Source organism: Acinonyx jubatus, chromosome F2, assembly GCF_027475565.1.
Source record: "Acinonyx jubatus isolate Ajub_Pintada_27869175 chromosome F2, VMU_Ajub_asm_v1.0, whole genome shotgun sequence".
NCBI lineage: Eukaryota > Metazoa > Chordata > Mammalia > Carnivora > Felidae > Acinonyx > Acinonyx jubatus.
Window position 1 is genome coordinate 1,940,120 of NC_069394.1, and position 18,986 is coordinate 1,959,105.

General features: G+C 60.7%; 1 protein-coding gene across 14 annotated transcripts in view; it reads left to right on the plus strand.

The window, feature by feature from the left end:
- Positions 1 to 18,986, plus strand: part of TSNARE1 (t-SNARE domain containing 1) — a 153,555-nt gene that overhangs the window by 48,876 nt on the left and 85,693 nt on the right. For all 14 annotated transcript variants that reach the window (XM_027063772.2, XM_027063773.2, XM_027063779.2 and 11 more), the window contains 2 exons: positions 8,532 to 8,609; positions 9,449 to 9,518. In XM_027063772.2, the coding sequence (XP_026919573.2) occupies positions 8,532 to 8,609; positions 9,449 to 9,518 (148 nt within the window). The remainder of the gene's footprint in view (positions 1 to 8,531; positions 8,610 to 9,448; positions 9,519 to 18,986) is intronic.

The following is an 18,986-nucleotide window of genomic DNA, read 5'->3' on the forward strand; positions in this document are numbered from 1 at the left end:
GTGGTTGCCGGCTTTTGGCCGGGTGGAGGTACTGGGAACATTTGTATAAAATCTTTGCATTGACAGATAGTGTCATTCTTGTGGGGGTTGATTGATAAACTTTCCAAGAAAGTTTCTAAGAAACTGGCTGTCCCACTATTGGGCCCTGCAGCCATGAGCTTGGGTTTACCCTTCATTCCCGCCACCACTTGGGGTTGATTTTGGTCTTGCTGTACTGGGCTGTTGGAGGGGTCGGGCTGTGCTAGGGGGTGGGGCTTGCTGGGGGTGGGGCTGTGCTGAGGGGGCGGGGCTTGCTGGGGTGGGGCGGGGCTGTGCTGGGGGCGGGGCTGTGCTGGGCTGTGCAGGGATGGGGAGGGGCTTGCTGGGGGGGCGGGGCGGGGTGAGGGTGGCTGGGGGCGGGGCTGTGCTGAGGGGCGGGGCCGGGTGAGACTGTGCTGGGATGGGGTGGGGCTTGCTGGGGGGTGGGGCGGGGTGAGGCTGTGCCGGGGTGGGGCGGGACTGTGCTGGGGAGGGGCGGGGTGAGGCTGTGCTGGGGGAGGGGCTGTGCTGGGGATGGGGCGGGGTGAGGCTGGGGTGGGGCGGGGCTGTGCTGAGGGGGCGGGGCTGGGTGAGGCCTAGTGAGGTGGGGTGGGGCTGTGCTGGGGGCGGGGCTTGACGGGGGTGGGGCTGTGCTGAGGGGGCGGGGTGGGGTGAGGCTGTGCTGTGGTGGGGCGGGGCTGTGCTGGGGAGGGGCGGGGCCTCATTTCTGTGTCTGCCCAAGCATCACTGAGCATTGCCTGGTGTCTCCTCTGCTGTCACCAGAGGCTGCCCTGAGCTGTGGGCCTTCCTGTGTTGCACATGTCTGTTGCCTCTGAGTTCAAGGGGCGCGTCTGAGATCTGGACTGCAAACCTCTTCTGCAGGCTTTGGACTGCCTTTTATTTAAAAACTTTTTTTACGTTTATTTGAGATAGAGCAAGTGAGCACGGGGGAGGGGCAGACAGAGAGGGAGAGGATCCCAAGCAGGCTCCGTGGTGTCAGGGCAGAGCCCAACACGGGGCTCAATCTCAAAACCCGTGAGATCGTGACCCAAGCCACCAGGTGCCCCTGGACTGCCTTTTGTTTTAATTGTGTCTTTTTTGAAGGTTTTGTATTTCAGTGTTACCAGCGTTTTCCTTGGGACTTCTGTTGTCTGTATCCCACCTGAAAAGTTGTTACCCACAACAAGGCCGCAAATTGTTGTGATTTGAAGTCTTACAGTTCCAGCGTTTATGTTTGCATCTGTGAGCCAGGCTGAGTGGGTTCTGAGTTTTGTTGATATGGGTCGGGGTCCAGTGGCTGTCCAGTTGGTCATCCTCGTTGGGGGAAATGACTGAGTCACCTCGACGCTTGTGTCTGAAACCCCGTGACTGCTCACCTGGGTGTTGACTCGCCGTATCGACCTGGGTCTCCGCTTACATGATACGGAACTGCCTTGACTGGTGCAACTATAAAGTGAGTCCTGAATCGAGTCGGGAATTGGTTTCTCCTGTTTTCTGAGGGTATGTGTAGAATTGGTATTATTCTTCCCTTAAACATTTGGCGGAATTCTCCAAGGAAGCATGTGAGCTGAGCATTTTCATCGTGGGAAGATTTGAGACTGCAGTTTCTTTAACGTTGCCGTGTCACATGTTACATGGTACAGCGTTACAGTGTCGTGGTATCACAACGTATAGGCCTTAGCATACGTGTTAATGTTGTAGCTGTAGCGTTACAGTGCTGTGGTGTTACGTGTTACAGCCGTAGGTGGCAACGTTGTAGCGACACAGTGTTACATGCTGTGGCGTCACCGTGTCACCGTGCTGCAGTGTTGCCCAGGTTTCTGCTGCTACTCACATGAGTCAAATTTGATCATTTGTGTCTTCAAGGAACTTACCCATTTCATCAGACTTGTAAAACATACTGGCACAAAATTGTAATATTGCCTTAGTATTGTTTGAATGCCTGTATGGTCAGTAGTAAGACTGCCTTTTTCATTTCTGGTATTGCTGATTTGTGTTTTCTCTGTTTCATACTTGACTCGTCTCACTGTGAGTATATCAATTTTATTGATTGTTTTAAAGAACCAGTTTTTGATTTCATTAATCTTCTCTATTTGTTCAATGTTGAGTTAATTGATTTTTGCTCATCTTGATGATTTCCTTCCTTTTCCTTACTCTGGGGTTAATTTGCTTTTGTTAGATCGTTGACGTGAGACCTTTTTTCTTCCCTAGTAACGGGTATTTATTGCTGTAAATTTTTCCCTGTGCATCGCTTTACTTATACAATTTTGCATATATTGTATTTTCATTTTCTTCATTTAAAAATAATTTCTAATCTCCTTTGTGGTTTATTCTTTAACTAAGGGTTGCTTAGAAGGGTATTGCTTAATTTTCAAATAATTCTCTTTGTTTCCAGATACCCCTCTGTTATTAACTTCTGGTTTAGTGCTGTCCTGGTTGGCGAATGTTTCCCATGGTTTCAGCTGTTACGCATGCATTGGGACCTGCTGCACACTGGAGGTGCAGCGTGTCTTGTGCGTGTTCCCCGTGTGTGTGACAAGAGTGTGTCCATCTGTCGTTGGGTATGAGTGTCCCATAATTGTCACTCAGGCCGAGGTGATCGACGGTGCCATTCAGGTCTTGGTATCCTCACGGGTCTTCTGTCCCCCGATCTCCTTTCTGCTGAGAGGATGCTGATGACCACGGCCGTGGATGTGTCTGCTTCTCCCCTCAAGCCCATCAGTCTGTGCCTCGCACGTTTTCCAGCTGTGCTGTTAGGCGCCTTGAACGTTGAGGATTTTTGTCTTCTTCGTCCATTGCCCCCTTTGTCACTGTAAAACCTTCTTTTATCTCTAGTTTCACGTGTTGTTCTGAATTCTCTCATGTTAGCGTAGCAGCTTTCACGCAGCCGTGTCACACAACGGATCTTCCGGTCCCTTTACTCACAGGTGTGTCTGATTTTCTGTAGGAAGTGCCCTCCTCATAGCCCGTGTATGTGGGGTTTGCCCTTGGCCCCATCTGACCGTCTCCGCTTTGCCCAGAGCGGTGGCAGTGGTGCTGTCCTCTAGGGCCTTGGTGATGATGGCGTGGCCACCGCTGGCCACTTGGGGACCGCACGGGTGCCTCAGGTTTAGGCAGAAATACCTATATGTTCAGGCTTACATCCCCAGCCCCAATATTTGTGGTATTCCCCTTTGTTGTTTGGGGGTAATTGTGTTGATGGTGATTCCGTTGCTGATGATGGTAAGTCCGCTCTTGGCGTGTTAGTGACACCCGCTCCGTTCGTGGTTTAGCGCTAGCCGTACCCACACCTGCGCTCGCAGCCTGCCTCCGGGTAACACAGTGTCGCGCCGCGTGACGCGGGAACCTCCCAGAGCCGACCCCGGACGCCACGTTGTTGCTGGAAGCACCTGGCTGGCAGTTTGCTTTATCGACCGATGGCGTCTGAGATACCTTTAAAATGAGTCGTGTGCCTCCCTCCCGCACTCTGCTTTCTCGTGTGGATCCAAATTGCCTTTTATTGTTTCTTTTGACCCGACAGACTTCTTTCAGCTTTTCCTATGGTGCACATCTGGCTGAGACAGTCTCTCGGCTCTCTTGTCTAAAATAAATCTTTATTTTGCTTGTATCTTTGAAATATATTTCCATTGCGTGTAGAATTTTGGTCGAAAGGTGTTTTTTGTTTTCTTTCTCTTGGCACTTTGAAGATGTCCCTGCAGCGTGTTTGGGCTTGGCTTCCGCGGCTCTGACGGGGGCGGAGCGACCTTTGTGTTTCCTTCTGGGGTGGGGTACGTGCGTCTCTGGCCCCTCCGAAAGGGGCCCCTTCGCCACAGGCTTTCTGCGGTTTTCACTACTGTGCTTTGGGCTTTAAATTTTTAATATATGCATTTTTAAATGTTTATTTTTGAGACACGGAGTGAGCAGGGGAGGGGTGGAGAGAGAGACCGATGATCTGAAGCGGGCTCCGTGCTGACAGCAGTGAGCCTGATGCGGGGCTGGAACTCACGAACCACGAGGCCATGACCTGAGCCCCACAGGCGCCCTTAGACTTTAGTATTTATTCTGCTTGTGACTTAATGAAGTTCTTGGAAGTCGGTTTTTATTGGATGGAATTTGGATACTTTGGGTTCTTACTTCTTGAAACTCTGCTCCCCTCTGTGGCTCTGTGGCTGCCGGGTCGCCGGGTGTCGCCCCGAGGTGCCCCGTGGCCCTGTCACCGCAGGGAACCTCGGTGCAGCATCGCACCCGCGGCTGACCCCGTGCAGTGGGAAGTCATTTCAGTGTCTCCTTGGGTGTTGGGGGGGGGGGGTGGCACGTCTGCGGCCTCTCTGGGCCTCCCCTGCTGCTCTGCACGCACCTCGGAGTCCCATCAGCCTTTTGCAACTTTTATGCCTGTTTTTCTGCACTAGTGAGGTTGTCTCCACCATTTCTGGGCCTGATTTCCTGTTGAGTGACCTTTCTCACGGTTTGGGGTCACGTGCTCCTGCCTCTTCGTATGGCCCGCGAGTTGTGAGTGTGAATTTTGTGTCCTCCCTCCCCGGGTTTGGTTGTTCTCCTTCCGGGAGGACTGGACTCTGTCCAGGGGCAGTAAACCTGCGGGGGGGTGGGGTCACGGTGCTGTTTGAGGGCACTTGTGCTGTGGCTGTGGCCTCCACGGTCCCTGCCCGACGCTGCGGGTGCTGAGTGGCGTCCTCTCCTCTCTCCTCGTGTGACTTCCACCCACGCACACTGACCTTGTGTGGGGGAGGGGGGAGTGGCCTCCAGCTCCTTGTGCTCCCCGGGTCCTTGGCCGAGGGGCATCTTTCCCTGTGTGAGCACAGACGTGTGCTTGGCCAGGGACCAGGGCACCGGGGCCGGCTTCTGGAGCCCCTCCTGCCTCATCGCCTCACCCCTGTCTCCTGCCCCAGGGCAGCCGCGGCACCTGCCAGGCCCCGGGGTCCCCCACCCCCGGACCCAGTGATGCCAGCTCCGCTCAGACCCGCCCTCCTTGCTCGCAGTCTGGACTTGCTTGTAGGAGACACCAGGTGACGAGCCGTGGGGGCCACGGGGCCGCACCAGGGCTGTCTGTGGTCAGAGCACCGCTTCCCGGCTTGCATGCAGGGGAGGGGGGGCCTGGGCCCTGCCCTCCCCCCCCCCCCCGCTCCGCCACCACAGAAGCTCAAGTTGATCTGCCGCCCTGCGTTGTCATTCCATGAAAAAGTGGCTTATGTTTGGGGGATTAATGTCCCTGTTCCTCCTCTCTGTTTCCTAAGCTGGTGGCCAGCCCCCCTCCATCCCCAGTCATGCCCACCAGACACGACATCCTCCCTCCGCCCCTGCGAGTCCCGCCTCCTCCAGTCCCGTCACCTCGTCCTCCCACCCACCCCCAGCCCCCGGTCTCTGCCCAGCGTTGGTCCCCTGTGCTGCGTTCAGAGGCCCTGCTCGTGCTGTGTGGTCACCGTCTTGCTGCTTCCCTGTCCAACGGCTGCCTCGGTGTGGGATCTGGGCACACGTGCTCCAGGTGAACCCGGGCCCTGAGCGCCCCAGCCGCGTGTATGCAGACACGGGCCTCTGTTGGGGTTTCGGCCCTTCCTTGGCGAAAAGTAAAGAAGAGGTTAAGCTGCCCCCGCGATAACACGGAGCCTCCGTTCCCCTCATGCAGCCCCCCCACCCCCGCGGCTCCCCCAGGCCGTGGCTGCGCCCCCTCGGTGGTGTCCCTGGGAGGGACGTCACACCCCGTTGTGTCCCAGCCGGGGGAGAGGGTGAGGGGCAGTCCAGGGCTCCAGCCTCCTTGTGAGAACAGGAGGGGAAACTGCCCTCGGTTCTCTCATTCCAGGGTGAGAATTAGTCACGCGGCCCCTCCTGGCCGCAGGGGGTGTCCCGGGCTGTGTGGTCAGGTGCCAGGACCAGGGAGAGGCCGGGTCTGAGGGAGACACCCCGCGTTGCCCCACAGCTGCAGCCGGCATCTGGCATCCCTGGCATCCCCTCTGCTGAGGTAGGAGCCCCCCACGGCCTCCCCATGGCCTCCCCCAGACCTCCGTGGAGGTGGAAGGCCGTCTGGGTGGGGGACTTGCTGTCCTTGCTGCGGGGCGGGGATGTTTGCCAATCCCCCCCTCCCCCCGCACCTGCCCTGTGCATCTGCCAGCTGCCCCCTCCCCTGGTTTCCACAGGGGCTCCTAGATGTGCCCCAAATCCCACGGTGGTGGTGGTGTAGACCAGGCTGGCATGCCCACCACCGCCCTGCTGGGGCCTCCCAGGCCCAGGCACCTGCCCGCCGGCCAGAGTCCATGCCGGCCCTGGATGCAGCTCCTCGGGGCAGTTTTGACCCAGCCCCCACTGCCTGCTGCATCCCGCCCCTCCCCCCCTCACCCCTGCCCCCCACACCCCACACCCCTGTCCCCCACACCCTGCCCTCCTAACACCCCTCGCCCCTGCCCCTCAGCCCAGGCCCCCCATGCCCCTGCCCCCTGCCCCCCACATCTTGCACCCCTGCCTTGCTGCCCCCTGCAGCCCTGCCCCCCACACCCTGACCCTAGCCAGTGATGGGCCCGATCACCCGCTTGCCCGCCCCGAGGGCTCTGCACTGACCAGTGGAGTGGAGGCTGGAGAGCTGCATCTGAGGTCTGGTCTCCTGCTGAGACCCTCGGCCCCGCCCGACCCCGCCCGGCCCCGCGGGGTGTAGCTGTCCTCAGCTTTGTAAAGGCTGCAGCTCCAGTTCCGCCTTTGCCCTTCCCTGGGGCCACTCTCTGCGCCTCCGGGAGCCCGGCCCTGTCATCCTTGGTTCGGAGACAGAATGCCTCAAAGGCCACAAGCCCGTGTCGTCTGGAAAGACGCGTGCCCCGTGGGGTCAGGAGTAGACAGGGCACCGGCGGGGGCGGGACTCGGCCCAGGGCACAGGCCACGGTGACCAGCCGGGGCACGGGCTTGAAGGGATGTCCAGAGGAAGGTGGCTCTGAGAAGGGTGGCTGTTTGTCCCAGTGTAGGTGGCCTCCGGGATCACCTACACACAGACCTGGAGAACAGGAACGACTCTTGGAGCTGGACCTCTCCTCCCAGCATTTAGCGGGTGAGGCAGGCGGCCAGGCTGCGCCCCTGCCTGTGCCTGTCCTGTAGGAAAACGCACACCAGCCTCCCCACGTGTGGGCTGAGGCTGCGCAGCCCAGGCGGGGCCCGGAGGCCACAGCCTCCCGCCCGTCTGCCTCTGCGTTAAGCTCAGAGTGTGCACCCTGAGCTTGTCATCGTGCACAAATCCCCGTCTGGGTCTGGCCCATTCAGGCCGAGGCGCAGCCTCCCTGCGGGCCGGTAGCGGTGGGTAGTGTAGACACACGTGGGAGTCCTTCCTGTCCCAGGCCCCCTCAGGTGAGGGGCCCTGTGCGTTCTGTTGCCGGCTGGTGGCAGCCTTTCCAGGTTCTGAGAACGAAGCCACCGTGAGTGTCTTAACACAAGCTTCGTGCGGGCACGTTTGTGTTTCTGCGCGCAGCTACCCAAGAGGCCGTGGCCACGGGCAGGGCCTCGTCCCGTGAAGGGGGCAGACTCTTCCGTAGCGTCCACGAGAGTTTCGAGCTCGCCTGGTGGGGTGGGCCTTCCCGTCCCCCTAGGAGTGGGTGGTAACCACACGATGTTCAGCGCGGCCTTTCAGATCGAGATAAAGTTCACACAACATAAAACTCACCACGTCGTCCGCCTTCACGTGGGCGTTTCTGTGCTTGGTGGCGTATCCTGCAGTGTGCGCGACCATCCCCGCGAGTAATCCAGAACGTTTTGTCACTCCAAGAGAACTCGTACGGCCGCCAGCAGCCATCCCGTCCCCTGGCCCAGCCCCCGGCAGCCACGGGTCTGCTTTCTGTCCCTGGACCTGAACTCCTCCCGTACACGGAGCCGCGTGGTGGGAGGCCCATGTCCAGCCGCGTTCACCGGTGCGACGCCGTCGCTGCGCTGTTGCCACCAGCTCCTTCTCGAGGCTGCGTGGTGCTCGCCGTGGGCTCGGACCCCACGTCGTCAGATGCCGGCCGTTGGGTTGTTGCTGCCTTCTTTGTGTTAAAAACGTGTGTTTATTTTGAGAAAAGTCACCGGAGCACGAGCCAGGGAGGGGCGGAGAGAAGGGAGAGGGGATCTCAAGCCGGCCGCGCTGTGTCAGCACAGAGCCGGACATGGGACTGGATCCTGTGAACCGTGAGATCATGACCTGAGCAGAAATCGAGAGTCAGACGCGTAACGGTGCTTAACCGGCCATCCCCAGATGCCCCCGTTGGGTTGTTTCTGTTTTGTGACATAAATAAAGCTGCAGTGACCTCGGCTGTGCAGGCTCTCGTGTGGGCCTGGGCTCTCGTTTCTTTCAAGGGCGCCCCATGTGCAGGTGCAGGGGCGCTGGGGGCAGCTGGTACCCGGGTGGGGCTTTTCTGAGGGGCCGCCCCTGCCTTCCTTCTTTTCCAGGGGCTTTGGGTGCCCCGGGGCGGGCTTGCTCTTCCCTCTCTGACACTGTGGGGCCACCCCAGCTGGGAGGGTGTTGCTGCCCCTGCTCCGTGAACCTGTGTGCTCCCTCTCCTGTCTTCTAGCCACCCAGGTGGACCCAGGTGACCTCCAGGAGCTGTTCCAGCAGACATCGGCCAGCGTCTTCCGGATCAACTCCAACGGTGAGTCCGTGGTGGGCCCAGCCTCACCCCTCCCCACATGGCCGCCCCCGGGCCACCGAACACACCCCAGGAGGTCGAGGCGACTGGGGGAGGTGGCGTGCCCACTGCCCTCCCCTGACCCGGCCACCCTGCAGCCCAGACCCTGTCGTCTCTCTTAGGACAGCATGGGCTGAGCCCTGGGGCCTCAGGGCGGGGCGGGGCGGGGCGGCCCGTGTGTGCTCCCTGGCCCGGCCGCTGTGATTTGGACGCATCCCCGTGGGGGAGGGCGGCCCCAGAGCCTCCCTCAGACGGGCAGTGCAGGTTGGCTCACGGGCCGAGGGTACTGGGGTCAGGAGCGACAGTCACGCCTCACGGGGCTGGGCCAGGCCTTATCCTTATTAGCTCCTGCAGACGGTGGCTGGGGGGTGGGGCGGGGGGGGGGGGACGGAGGCAGGAGGACACAGGGACACAGGGGTGGCTCGCTGCACTCTGTGGGTGAGGGCTGATGTTTGCCCTGAACCCTGAGTTCTGTCAGGCCCGCCGGAGAGTGCTGACCAGGAGAGGAGAAAGAGATCCCCAGACCCAGGGGCCCTGGAGGCTGAGGGCCCTGGAGGCGGCTCCCAAGAGCCTTTGCGCCCACAAGGGCCTTGGGGGCCTGTGCCCGAACAGGGGGAGGGTCCCTCCCTGGGAGGTTCTGCGGGGCTGGGGCTGGGCCGTGGCAGAAGCTGCCCCCAGTCACCTGGCTGGTCTCCCTGGCCTTGGCCCCCATGTCCTGGGGCCCCCCGGCCCTCCTCTGCTGGAGTCTGGGGGTCTCCGGGGGAGGTCTTTCTGTTCCTTATGTCCTTCCTTTCTCCTGGCAGTGACCTCCTTGGAGCAGAGCCTCCGGTCCCTGGGGACACCGAGTGACACGCAGGAGCTGAGGGAGAGCCTGTGAGTGTGCGATCGTGTGCGTGGCCGTGGGCGTGCCCGGGTGTGCCCTGCACCCCCTTGCACGCCTGCCTGTCCACGTCCCGGTGCAGCAGCTGCCCGGACCCCACACCTGCCCCACACGCCCGAGGGCCAGCCCCGCTTGCGCCCCGAGCCCGAGGCCGCACGTGCCCGGCATCGCCCTCTGGGGGGCACACTCGTGCCGCCTGCACGTAGTGGACACACGGGCTGGGTTGGAGAGTGGCTTTGTGGTTTTGACTCTGCCCCCAGGGGCTCCTGTTGGGGTTGCCTAGAGGCCGGCCCTGGGTTGGATTGGGTGAAGCAATGGCCTCGGGTGAGTTCCTCTCCTGACGGAAAGGCTTCCGGGGGCTGGGTCCCTGGGGAAGAAGGAAGGGGACCTCTGCAGGGGGGTAGCCTGGCTGGCAGGGGGCAGGGGGCAGCTCTGCTTACGCCCTGCCACCCTGGGCCTGGCGGGACGTGACAAGGCCGCCACGTGGTCCCGGCATGGCGTGGGTCGGGGGGCACCGAGGCGGGGTCCTGAGACTTGCAGTGAAGCCGGTGTTCCCCTGCCACCTTCTTGCCAGGGGACCCCGGGAGGGTCCTGTGTGAGCCTGAGCCTCCTGCCTGGGAAAGACGATGGTGTGGATGCCGGAGCAAACGTGCTCGGGGGGTGTGGGCCGCGGCCAAGACCTCATGTCTCTTCCTGGCAGTGATGTCCGTTGGCGAGGTCACGGCTCCCTCTGTCTGTGTATTCACCCACCCACCCACCCCACCCGCCCGCCCGCCCGCCTGTGCTCCGGCCGTCCCTACGGGCTGCCTGAGACCACTCCGGCCAAGTGTGGGGGTCCAGAGCCTGAGGCAGCTGAGGGCCCTTGCAGATTTTCTGTGCAACTCTTTGTTTAATTATTCTTTTTATTTCTTTTTTAAAATAACGTATTGTTTTCTGATTGTGGAAGTAGCATATGCTCGTTATAGGAAATTTGGACACACAGGATGTCTGAGGAGGCACTGTTAACATTTTGGTATTTCCTGCCAACCTCTTCCCAGATCCTTACGCGTCTCGCAGATTTGGATTTCAGTGAATAATGTTCCGGTCCCGCCTTTTGCTGTTAGGGTTCTGGGGTGCGTGTGCCCTTCATCACACACTAAAAACACGTTCTGTGGAGCCGCGGAGGACACTGTCCAATGTGCGTAGTTACTGCGCTGAGACCTGGAGCCGTATCTGTGGCTCTTCCCGCTGGTCCGCTGCATGACCAGACCCCGGGAGGGCGCTGGGGTTGGTCTCTGTGTTTGCCTGTTCCGGGGTAGGTCCCTGAAGTGGTGTCCTCTGGGTCAAGCGATGGCATTTTCAGGGCCCCTGGCCCTCGAACACGTTTCCTGGGCTGTGTTGCCCAGCTGGCCGAAGGCCGATGTCACCAACGTGGGTCTGGAGTGGAGAGCTGGCTCCTGCCTTCCCGGCCGGACTCTGGGCCTGCCCGCGGTGACTGAGGGCTGTGGGGGCCTCTGCCCCGTCCGCCTCCACCTTCAGATGCAGCCACTCTGGGCTTTAGCACCTGCCTGCCCCACATCCCCTCCCCTGACCATACCCACCCCACCCCCCACCCCCATCTGGCTCCTCCTTCTGAGGGGCAGTTCCCAACCAGGCTACAAGCCTGGAACCTTCCAGGGCCCCATTCATCGTGGACTGTTAGTGTTTTCTGAACGATGGAGACCAGCATAGGGGGCCAACCAGCTCTGTTTTCTCCACATCGACGTTCATTGGCTTTTTATTTTGCCAGATAAGGACATTTTAAAAAGTCCATTATGGCATCCGTTATCGCCATCATTTTGTGGAAGGCAAGACATTTCAGTGCGACGGAAGTAGATGGGATCCGGTCTTGGGAGAGAGGACGTTCCTTCAAGATGAATAAAGCTAGTGACCTGTGAACCTCAGGGCTGAACGTGATTTTCTCGCCTTGCACGAGACAGGTGTGGACTTGGCCATCTTTGTCGGGACCGTGAGGGACCCTGCCTTGGGCACACCATCGTAGGCTCCCAGGTTGGCCAGGGTGGCCGGGTTGTAGCTCTCTCTCCCCCGTGGTGTGAAGCTAGGTGACAGCGGGACCTGGTTTGTCTGTCTCTTGGGGGTGTCACCCAGAGTGCTGTTGAACAGATGGGTGGTCATTCCAGGAGCCCTGACGGGAAGTCTGCCCGCGGTACCCTCAGCCTTGAAACCACGCAGCGGGGCGGCCCTGGCTCCTGTCTCTAGGGCCCCAGGCACGGCGTCTGGATGACCTAGCTGTCGTCAGCCTGGGTTCGCAGCCGACAGGAGGGCCCCCAGCTCCGGTGCTCTGCTGGTCCCGGCTCCTCCGAGCAGGCGTGGGGCTGGGTGCACTCGCCGAGTCCCGTGGTGGTCGACGCCCAGACAGGCCCTCCCCTCTGATTCTCACGGCGCCATCTGTGAACGGGCTGTGGGCCCTGGCCTCGCTACGACGGAGCGAGGGGGTGCCGGGGCACTGGAGGCTGCAGTGAGCCGGGCTCCGAGCGAGGACGAGTGTACCCAAGGAGCAGAAAGCAGATGCAGGTGGGCGGCCCTGCCTGGGGTGCACAGGGGGGCACGCCAGCCCCCGCTTCCCGCCCTTCCACCTTCACGGGGGGCATCTCTTCTTCCGGAGCCCGCCTGGTGCCACCTCCCTCAGGGGCTGCGACTCAGCTTCCTCCACCAGAAACACCTGGCCTCTTGCGTCCTGCTCCCGTGACCACAGATGGCCCCGGGCCGTTGTTCGGGTAGAGGCCTGAGCCCGTGAAGCAGGGGACCCTAGGGATGCATCGGCCATCCCGCCCTCCAGCATGGCCTGCCTCTTCTACTCCAGAACCCCTCCCTCGGCGCACCCCCACAACGCCCCATGGTGCTCTCCCCCCGTTCCCCGTCGCACCCCCCAGCGCCCTGCCGCCTCTGGAGCCTGGTGCCTGGGCCGGCTTGGCCCTAGACCCGTGTGCTGACGGGCTGCGGCAGTGGGGCTTGGGGAGGGCCAGCCTGTCCCCTCCCGGCTGCGTGACAGGCCCTGTAACCTGGGTGGGTCCGGACCCTTCTGGGTGATGTCCTGTTGGAGGAGGCAATGACGGCGTCTGCGCCTGGTGCTGGGCCCGGCCCCACAGAGATCCAGTCAGGCCTGGCTGCAGCCTGATGATGATCCAGGGGGCGGGTGCAGGGGGTGGGTGCACAGTGGGAGCAGAGGGTGGTGTGGGGAGGGTGGCAGTGCTCCTGGAGGCTCTGGCGGCCGCTGGGCCCACAGCTCAGGGTCCCTGCCGCAGTCGCCAGAGCTCCAAGCCCCTCCCTCCCCGTTGCTGGAGACGGTGGCGTCTCAGGACTGAGGCCTGTGTGTGGGCGCTCACCAATCCACCGGGTGTGTTGTGGGGTCTCCGCCTGGAGACGGGCTGGATGGGGCAGGTGTGCGTGGGGGTAGGTTGGGTGGTGTGGGGCCCTGACCCGTCCTCACGGGGGTCTCGGCAGTGCCCCCTTCCCTTAGTAACCGGGCCGTCCCACCTGAGTCACAGGTACACAGGTGCACATTTGATAATGGAGGCCACGCCTGGCGGGGGCACCTGATGGGGTGCCGAGGGCCCGGTCCCATCCCTGCAGCCGGACTCTGTTCGCGTCCCAGCCCCGGCGGCCTCCCTCCGTCTCCCTGGGGGGCTTGCACCCTGAAGGAGGGAGGTGACCACCCAGTGTTCCGTTCCTAGTGTGTGACAGAGGGGACCCTCTCCCTGGGGCTTTCTGACTGGCTGCCTCTGGTCTGCGGGGCTGTTGCCTCACCCTGTGCAAGTCGAGGTGGCCCTGAGCGGGGGTGTCTGTGAGAGACGTCTGCCCAGCTGCCGCCCAGGGTGCAGGGCCGAGGCCCAGGGTGGGGGGTGTGCAGGGAGGGGGTGGGGCTCTTGGCTCCAGTGAGCAGCCCTCCCTCTTCTCCCCACGGCAAGGATTTGTGTGTCAGGATGGGCATCCAGGGGACCAGGGGGGCCTGGATCAGGGTGGTCCGCACCACGCGGGCCGGGGCTCTCGGAGGGGCTTTGTGCCGACGGCCCGGTGCTGCTGCAGGGGCACTGGACAGGCTCTGTCCCTCCTCTTCCCAGAACTCAGACCACCCGAGCTTCTGACTCCAGCCTTTCCACAGCTGCGCAGATGCCGAGCTGGAGTTTGCTCGAGAACCTGGGGGGGCGGGGGGGGGGGGGCGCCCGGGGCGCCCTCTGCAGCCCGTTCTCTTACCGCTGATCTGTGATGGACCCTGATCACCTGGGCTGACCGGAGACCTGCCCCTGACTCCTTGGAGCTGCCTCTGGGGTCGGAGCCTCACCGACCAGGTCTTTTTTTTTTAAGCACATGAGGAAACTGAGGCTGGGGAGGGGAGGGCTTTCTCGGGGCCACGGAGCGAGAGCAGAGCTGTGGAAGACCGTTCCCCGGGAAGTGGACGTGGTGTGCACCTGTCATCTTGGGCCTGGAGACGCCATGGGGACTTGGACGTGATGTTGGGCCCCGTCTCTAGGGGAAACCGAGGCCAGTAGGACCGAAAGCCACAGAGCTGGTGCACCACAGGTCGGCAGGGCCAGTGAGGAGGCCTGTGCTGCCTCCAGACGTCTGGGACTCTGCCGGGAACACTCAGAGCTGAGGCGACGCCACAGCTGGGGCTGGTGCGTCTGGAAGCTTCTTTACTGACGATGGGCCCAGCCAGGGTAGCACCCGCAGCGCCTGCACACGGTCTCTTGTGGCACGGCGGCCTCACGGTGCTGCTTCAGCACAGGGCTCCACGCAAACGCTGCTGCAGAGACGGTGGAGGTGAGCCCCCTGGGCCAAGGAGAAGGGACCCGCTCCACCTCAGGGGGAGGCTCTCTTTCCAAGCTGCCACACGCTGTAGAGCACAGTGGTCGTGGCACGTTCGAGGAGCCAGGAGGAGGGGCCTGCAGCCGAGTGAGGTGTCCGTGAGGTGGGCACAGGGCCTTGTAGGCCTGGCAGATGGCTTGGGCTTTATTTCCAAAGCAGTGGAAAGCCGATGGAAGGTTCTAGAAGGCAGTGGTGTGATGGATGCAGGCTGTCACTGTGGGTGGAGGGAGCCCTGGGCGGCGCCTGGAGAAGTGCCCCCTCAGCCTGGCAGGTCAGGGGCTGTGGACAGACCCCTCCACCCCAGGCAGCCAGGACCCCGGAGCATCCCTGACGACCAAGCAGCTGTGAATTATGCAGTGCTGCGGGAGAGGCTCACCCCTACCCTCGGGCTGGGTATAGCCAGGCTTCCAGGCTTGGTGAGCACATGCTGGGCACGTGGCTGGGCCCATAAGGCACGGGCTGTTTCCTCCTGGTCTCCCCGAACCTGCCCGAGGGCGCAGCCCCAGGATGGCGGAGCCCCCTTCTGCCCGGGCCTCCTGGGGCTCTTGGATTTCGTGGGGAAAGGGGGCAGGAAGGGGAAGGGGTTTTTGAAAGTATCCAGGAAGGACTGGGGAAGGTGCACGGGGACTGACTGTCGGATTTGGCAGAAGGGAAGGTCCCCGTGACCGTGAGAAGGCACGGGGTGCGTCACATTGCCCCACGTTGTGGCACAGACCCGTCCACTCCTGCGTACGGCCGAGTAGTGATCTTCCATTGTGTGGACACACCCTGCCGTGGTCCCGATGCTCGTGCCCCTCCAAATCCTTAGGTTGGAACTAAGCCCAGGGGGACGGTGTCGGCAGGCGGGGCCTCGGGGAGGCGAGGAGGTTCTGGGGTGGAGCCCTCGTGGGTGGGGTTAGTGCCCTTGGGAAAGGTCCCAGAGAGCTCCCTCGCCCCTTCCACAGACTTGTCTGGCTCCCTGAGGCCGGGGGGGGGGGGGGGGGGCGCCTGGGTCCTGCGGGCTGCCTGCTGTGTGTCCCGTCCCGTGCGCCCCTGAGGTTAAGCCCCTGGGAGTGCCGCGTGGGTAGGGGTCCTGGCTAATTTATTTGGTTTGATGATTATCCAGTTCCAGCACCGTTTGTTGGGAGGATTTTCTTTTCCCTGTTGAATACTTGGGCACCTTTTTCAAAACTTGCTGGACTTGGTCTGTGCGGCTGTGTTTCGGGTTATTCTGTCCCATTTACACGTCGGTCTGTTCGACGGCACCACGTTGTCTCCATCACCGAACCTTTATAGGATGTTCCGGTGCTAGCTGTGGGCACCTGCAGCTTTGCTCATCTGCGGTTGGAGTTGTTTTGGACACTTCCGGTGCTTGGCATTTCAATATAAATTTTACAGTAGCCGGTCAGTGCCTGAGTTTTCAGTCCTGCTGTAATTTTAATTAAGATTGTATTGAATCTGTAGACCGGCGAAGGAAGAATTGACATCTTTATGATCGAGTTTTCCAACCCGTGAGTGTGCTCAGAATTTCTTTCATTTATGTACTCTCCTGTTTAGCTGTTCCTCGTAGGTTAGCGTGTGTTTTGTCCAATTTATCATTAGCAATTTCATACTTTTTATACTGTTACACAAATTATTACTGTTTAAATTTCACTTTCCAGTTGTTGGCTACGAGTACGCAGAAATGCCCCTGATTGTGTGTCGCCCTGTGTCCTCGGGCTTTGTTAGATTCTCTTTATCTGATTGAACAAGTTCCATTCTTTTTTTTTTGAGTTTTCTTAGAGTTTTCATAGTGAATTGATGTTGAATTTTGACAACCGCTTTTTCTGTATAATGTATTGGGATGGTTTTCTCCTTTCAAAATTTTATTCTGTAAATGTGAGAATTTCATTAATTGCTTTAAAATTTTTTTTAATGCTTATTTTATTTTTGAGAGAGAGTGAGAGCACATGCATGCAAGTGGGCGGGGGGCAGAGAGAGAGAGAGAAAGGGAGAGAGGGAGGCACAGAATCCGAGGCAGGCTCCAGGCTCCGAGCTGTCAGCACAGAGCCCGACGTGGGGCTGGAACCCACGAACCACGAGATCATGACTTGAGCCAAAGTCGGACGCTCAACCGACTGAGCCCCCCAGGTGCCCCTCATTAATTGCTTTTGGAATGGTAGGCCAACCTTACGTTCCTCGGATGAACTCCTCTTGGCCACGATGTATCATTCCTCTTACGTATTGTTGAATTCAGTGACTCTGGTGTTAAGGGTTTCTGCTCCTGGGTTTGTGAGTGATGGGAGGTGTTTTTTCTTCTAGAGTCTTTGCTTGGGTTCTGGTGTTGGTGTAACGCTTGCCTCAGGAGAGGTGAGCAGTTCCTCGGTGTTTGGGGAGCATGTGGTGTTGGTACAACCTCTGCTTTAAACATGTGGTGGAGAGGCCGTCTGTCCTTGGGTGTTTGCGGGAATGTTTCTAAGAACATATTTAAGTCCTCTGATAGAGACAGAGCTACTTAGGTTTTCCCTTTCTTCTTGAGTCAGTTTTGACGATTCGTGCCTTTGGAGAAATTTTCATGTCTTGTCTTAGTTACGAAATCTGTTATCATAATATATTCATAAAACCTCCTAATAAACTTTTTCATGTTGGAGCTGGAGTCCTGTTCTCTCTTTTAGTCTCGGTATTGGTAATTTGTGAGTTTTTTCCTCAACTTGTCTAGACGGAGTTGTGCAGTTTGTTTTATTTTTGCATAGTCGACACGGTGTTTTGAGAGCTGTGCAGTTTTTTGGTACTTTTAAAGAATACCCTGTGATTTTATGGATCGCTTCTATTATTGGTCTGCTGTACTTCATTAACTCCTGAGCTTCATCGTGTCTGTCGTGTCTCTCGTCTTCTACCTCCTTTGCGGTTGGCGGCTGGCTTCTCGGGCAGCCGTAAGACATTCATTTTCCGTCTTCCCTGCTGTGGGCAGGTGAGCCCCGCTTCCCCTTCCAGGGCCGCTCGCGCCGCGTCCGCGGCTCTCGTCCCTTGAGTTTCATTTCCTCCCGGTTTCCCTCTGTTCATGGCGGCACAGGTGGCCTGCATCAGACACCGCTCCGCGCTGGGTCTCTCGATCGGGTTCCTTATTAAGACAAGCGGCACGGAGGTGGGCCACGTCCAGACGTCCCTGTGGCCCTGGCTGCCTTGCCCTGACTGATGGCCGCCACCCCCCAGCCTCTGGGAGCCCCAGTCACTTCTGGGGTGTGCTGGTTGCCATCCCTCTGTTTGCCGGGGGCCTCAGCAGAGTGGTGTGGTGCCTGGGAAGGGCCGGGTTGGGTAGGGAGGCCTCGCTCGCTGCACGAGCGGTCGCCGTTCCTGGGGGAGACAGCTCACCGCCCCCAGCATGGGAAGCGGCCGACCGTCTCCTCACACTATTTCTGTGTTCTAGCTAGAGGCTCCGCGGAGCCGCGGGCATGGCTGGGCGGGAGCGGGGGCACTTTGTGACCCTTTCCCTGCCAGGAGTTTGGTGGCATCAGGGAGGGCAGAAGTGGAGAGGGCGGTGGGGGCGGGGCGGGGGTGGGGCGGGGCGTGCCTGACCTTCCCAGTTTGTGGAGGCACTTGTCTCACTGCCCCCACCGCCGCAGCGTCCTTTGTCCAGGCGGCTGCGTGCACCATCCGTCAGGGTGTCTGAGGAGGTGGCAGTGGGGCATGGGCAGCGAGGCAGGGGTCTGTCCGGCACGTTGGGAACAGGGGGCCGTGGGACCGTGTGACACAGGTGGGGACTGCACTTCCGCAGGAACACACGCGGCCACGTCGGGGAGCTCAGGGGTCCGGAGGATGTGGGGGAGCTGCGGGCACCGAGGGCGTGGGGGGGCCGGTGGAAGGCGGCCCGAGTCTGGGTCAGGTCTGAGGGCCATGCCGCCCTCAAGAATGAGAGGAGAGAGGCTTCGGGAAGAGCAGCCCCAGGGCTTTTTTTGGAGGGACGGCGCTGCCCCGAGCTGCCGTGGGGGGGCCCGCGGAGGGCGGGCTGGAAGGGGGTAGGGCGGTTTGGGCATGTGGACGTTGAGATGTCCGCTGGACCTCCGGGGCTGTTGGAGGGGCTGGGCCCGAGTTCAGGCCTAGGTGTGGGTGTGACTGGGGGACAGCGGCACACATGTGACTTCAGGCCCTGAGGCCACATGAGAACATCCAAGAGCCGAGCCCAGGGAGTGAAGAAGGTGGTCCAGGGTCTGAGCCCCCAGCTGAGACACAAGGAGGTCAGAGGGACGAGGGGCCAGCTGAGCACCTTGTGCAGGATGGCCTCGAGCTGGGAGGGCGCCACGGGGCGGGGCAGTGTGGGCACCAGGGGGTGGGGGGCAGTGTGGGGGCCAGGGGGCGTGGGAAGGAGTGTGGGAGCCATGGGGTAGGGGGGGCAGTGTGGGCACCAGGGGGTGGGGGGCAGTGTGGGGGCCAGGGGGCGTGGGAAGGAGTGTGGGAGCCACGGGGCGTGGGGAGCAGTGTGGTTACCAGGGGGTGGGGGGCAGTGTGGGGGCCAGGGGGCGTGGGAAGGAGTGTGGGGGCCACAGGGCGTGGGGGGCAGTGTGGTTACCAGGGGATGGGGGCAGTGTGGGGGCCAGGGGGCGTGGGAAGGAGTGTGGGAGCCACGGGGCGTGGGGAGCAGTGTGGTTACCAGGGGGTGG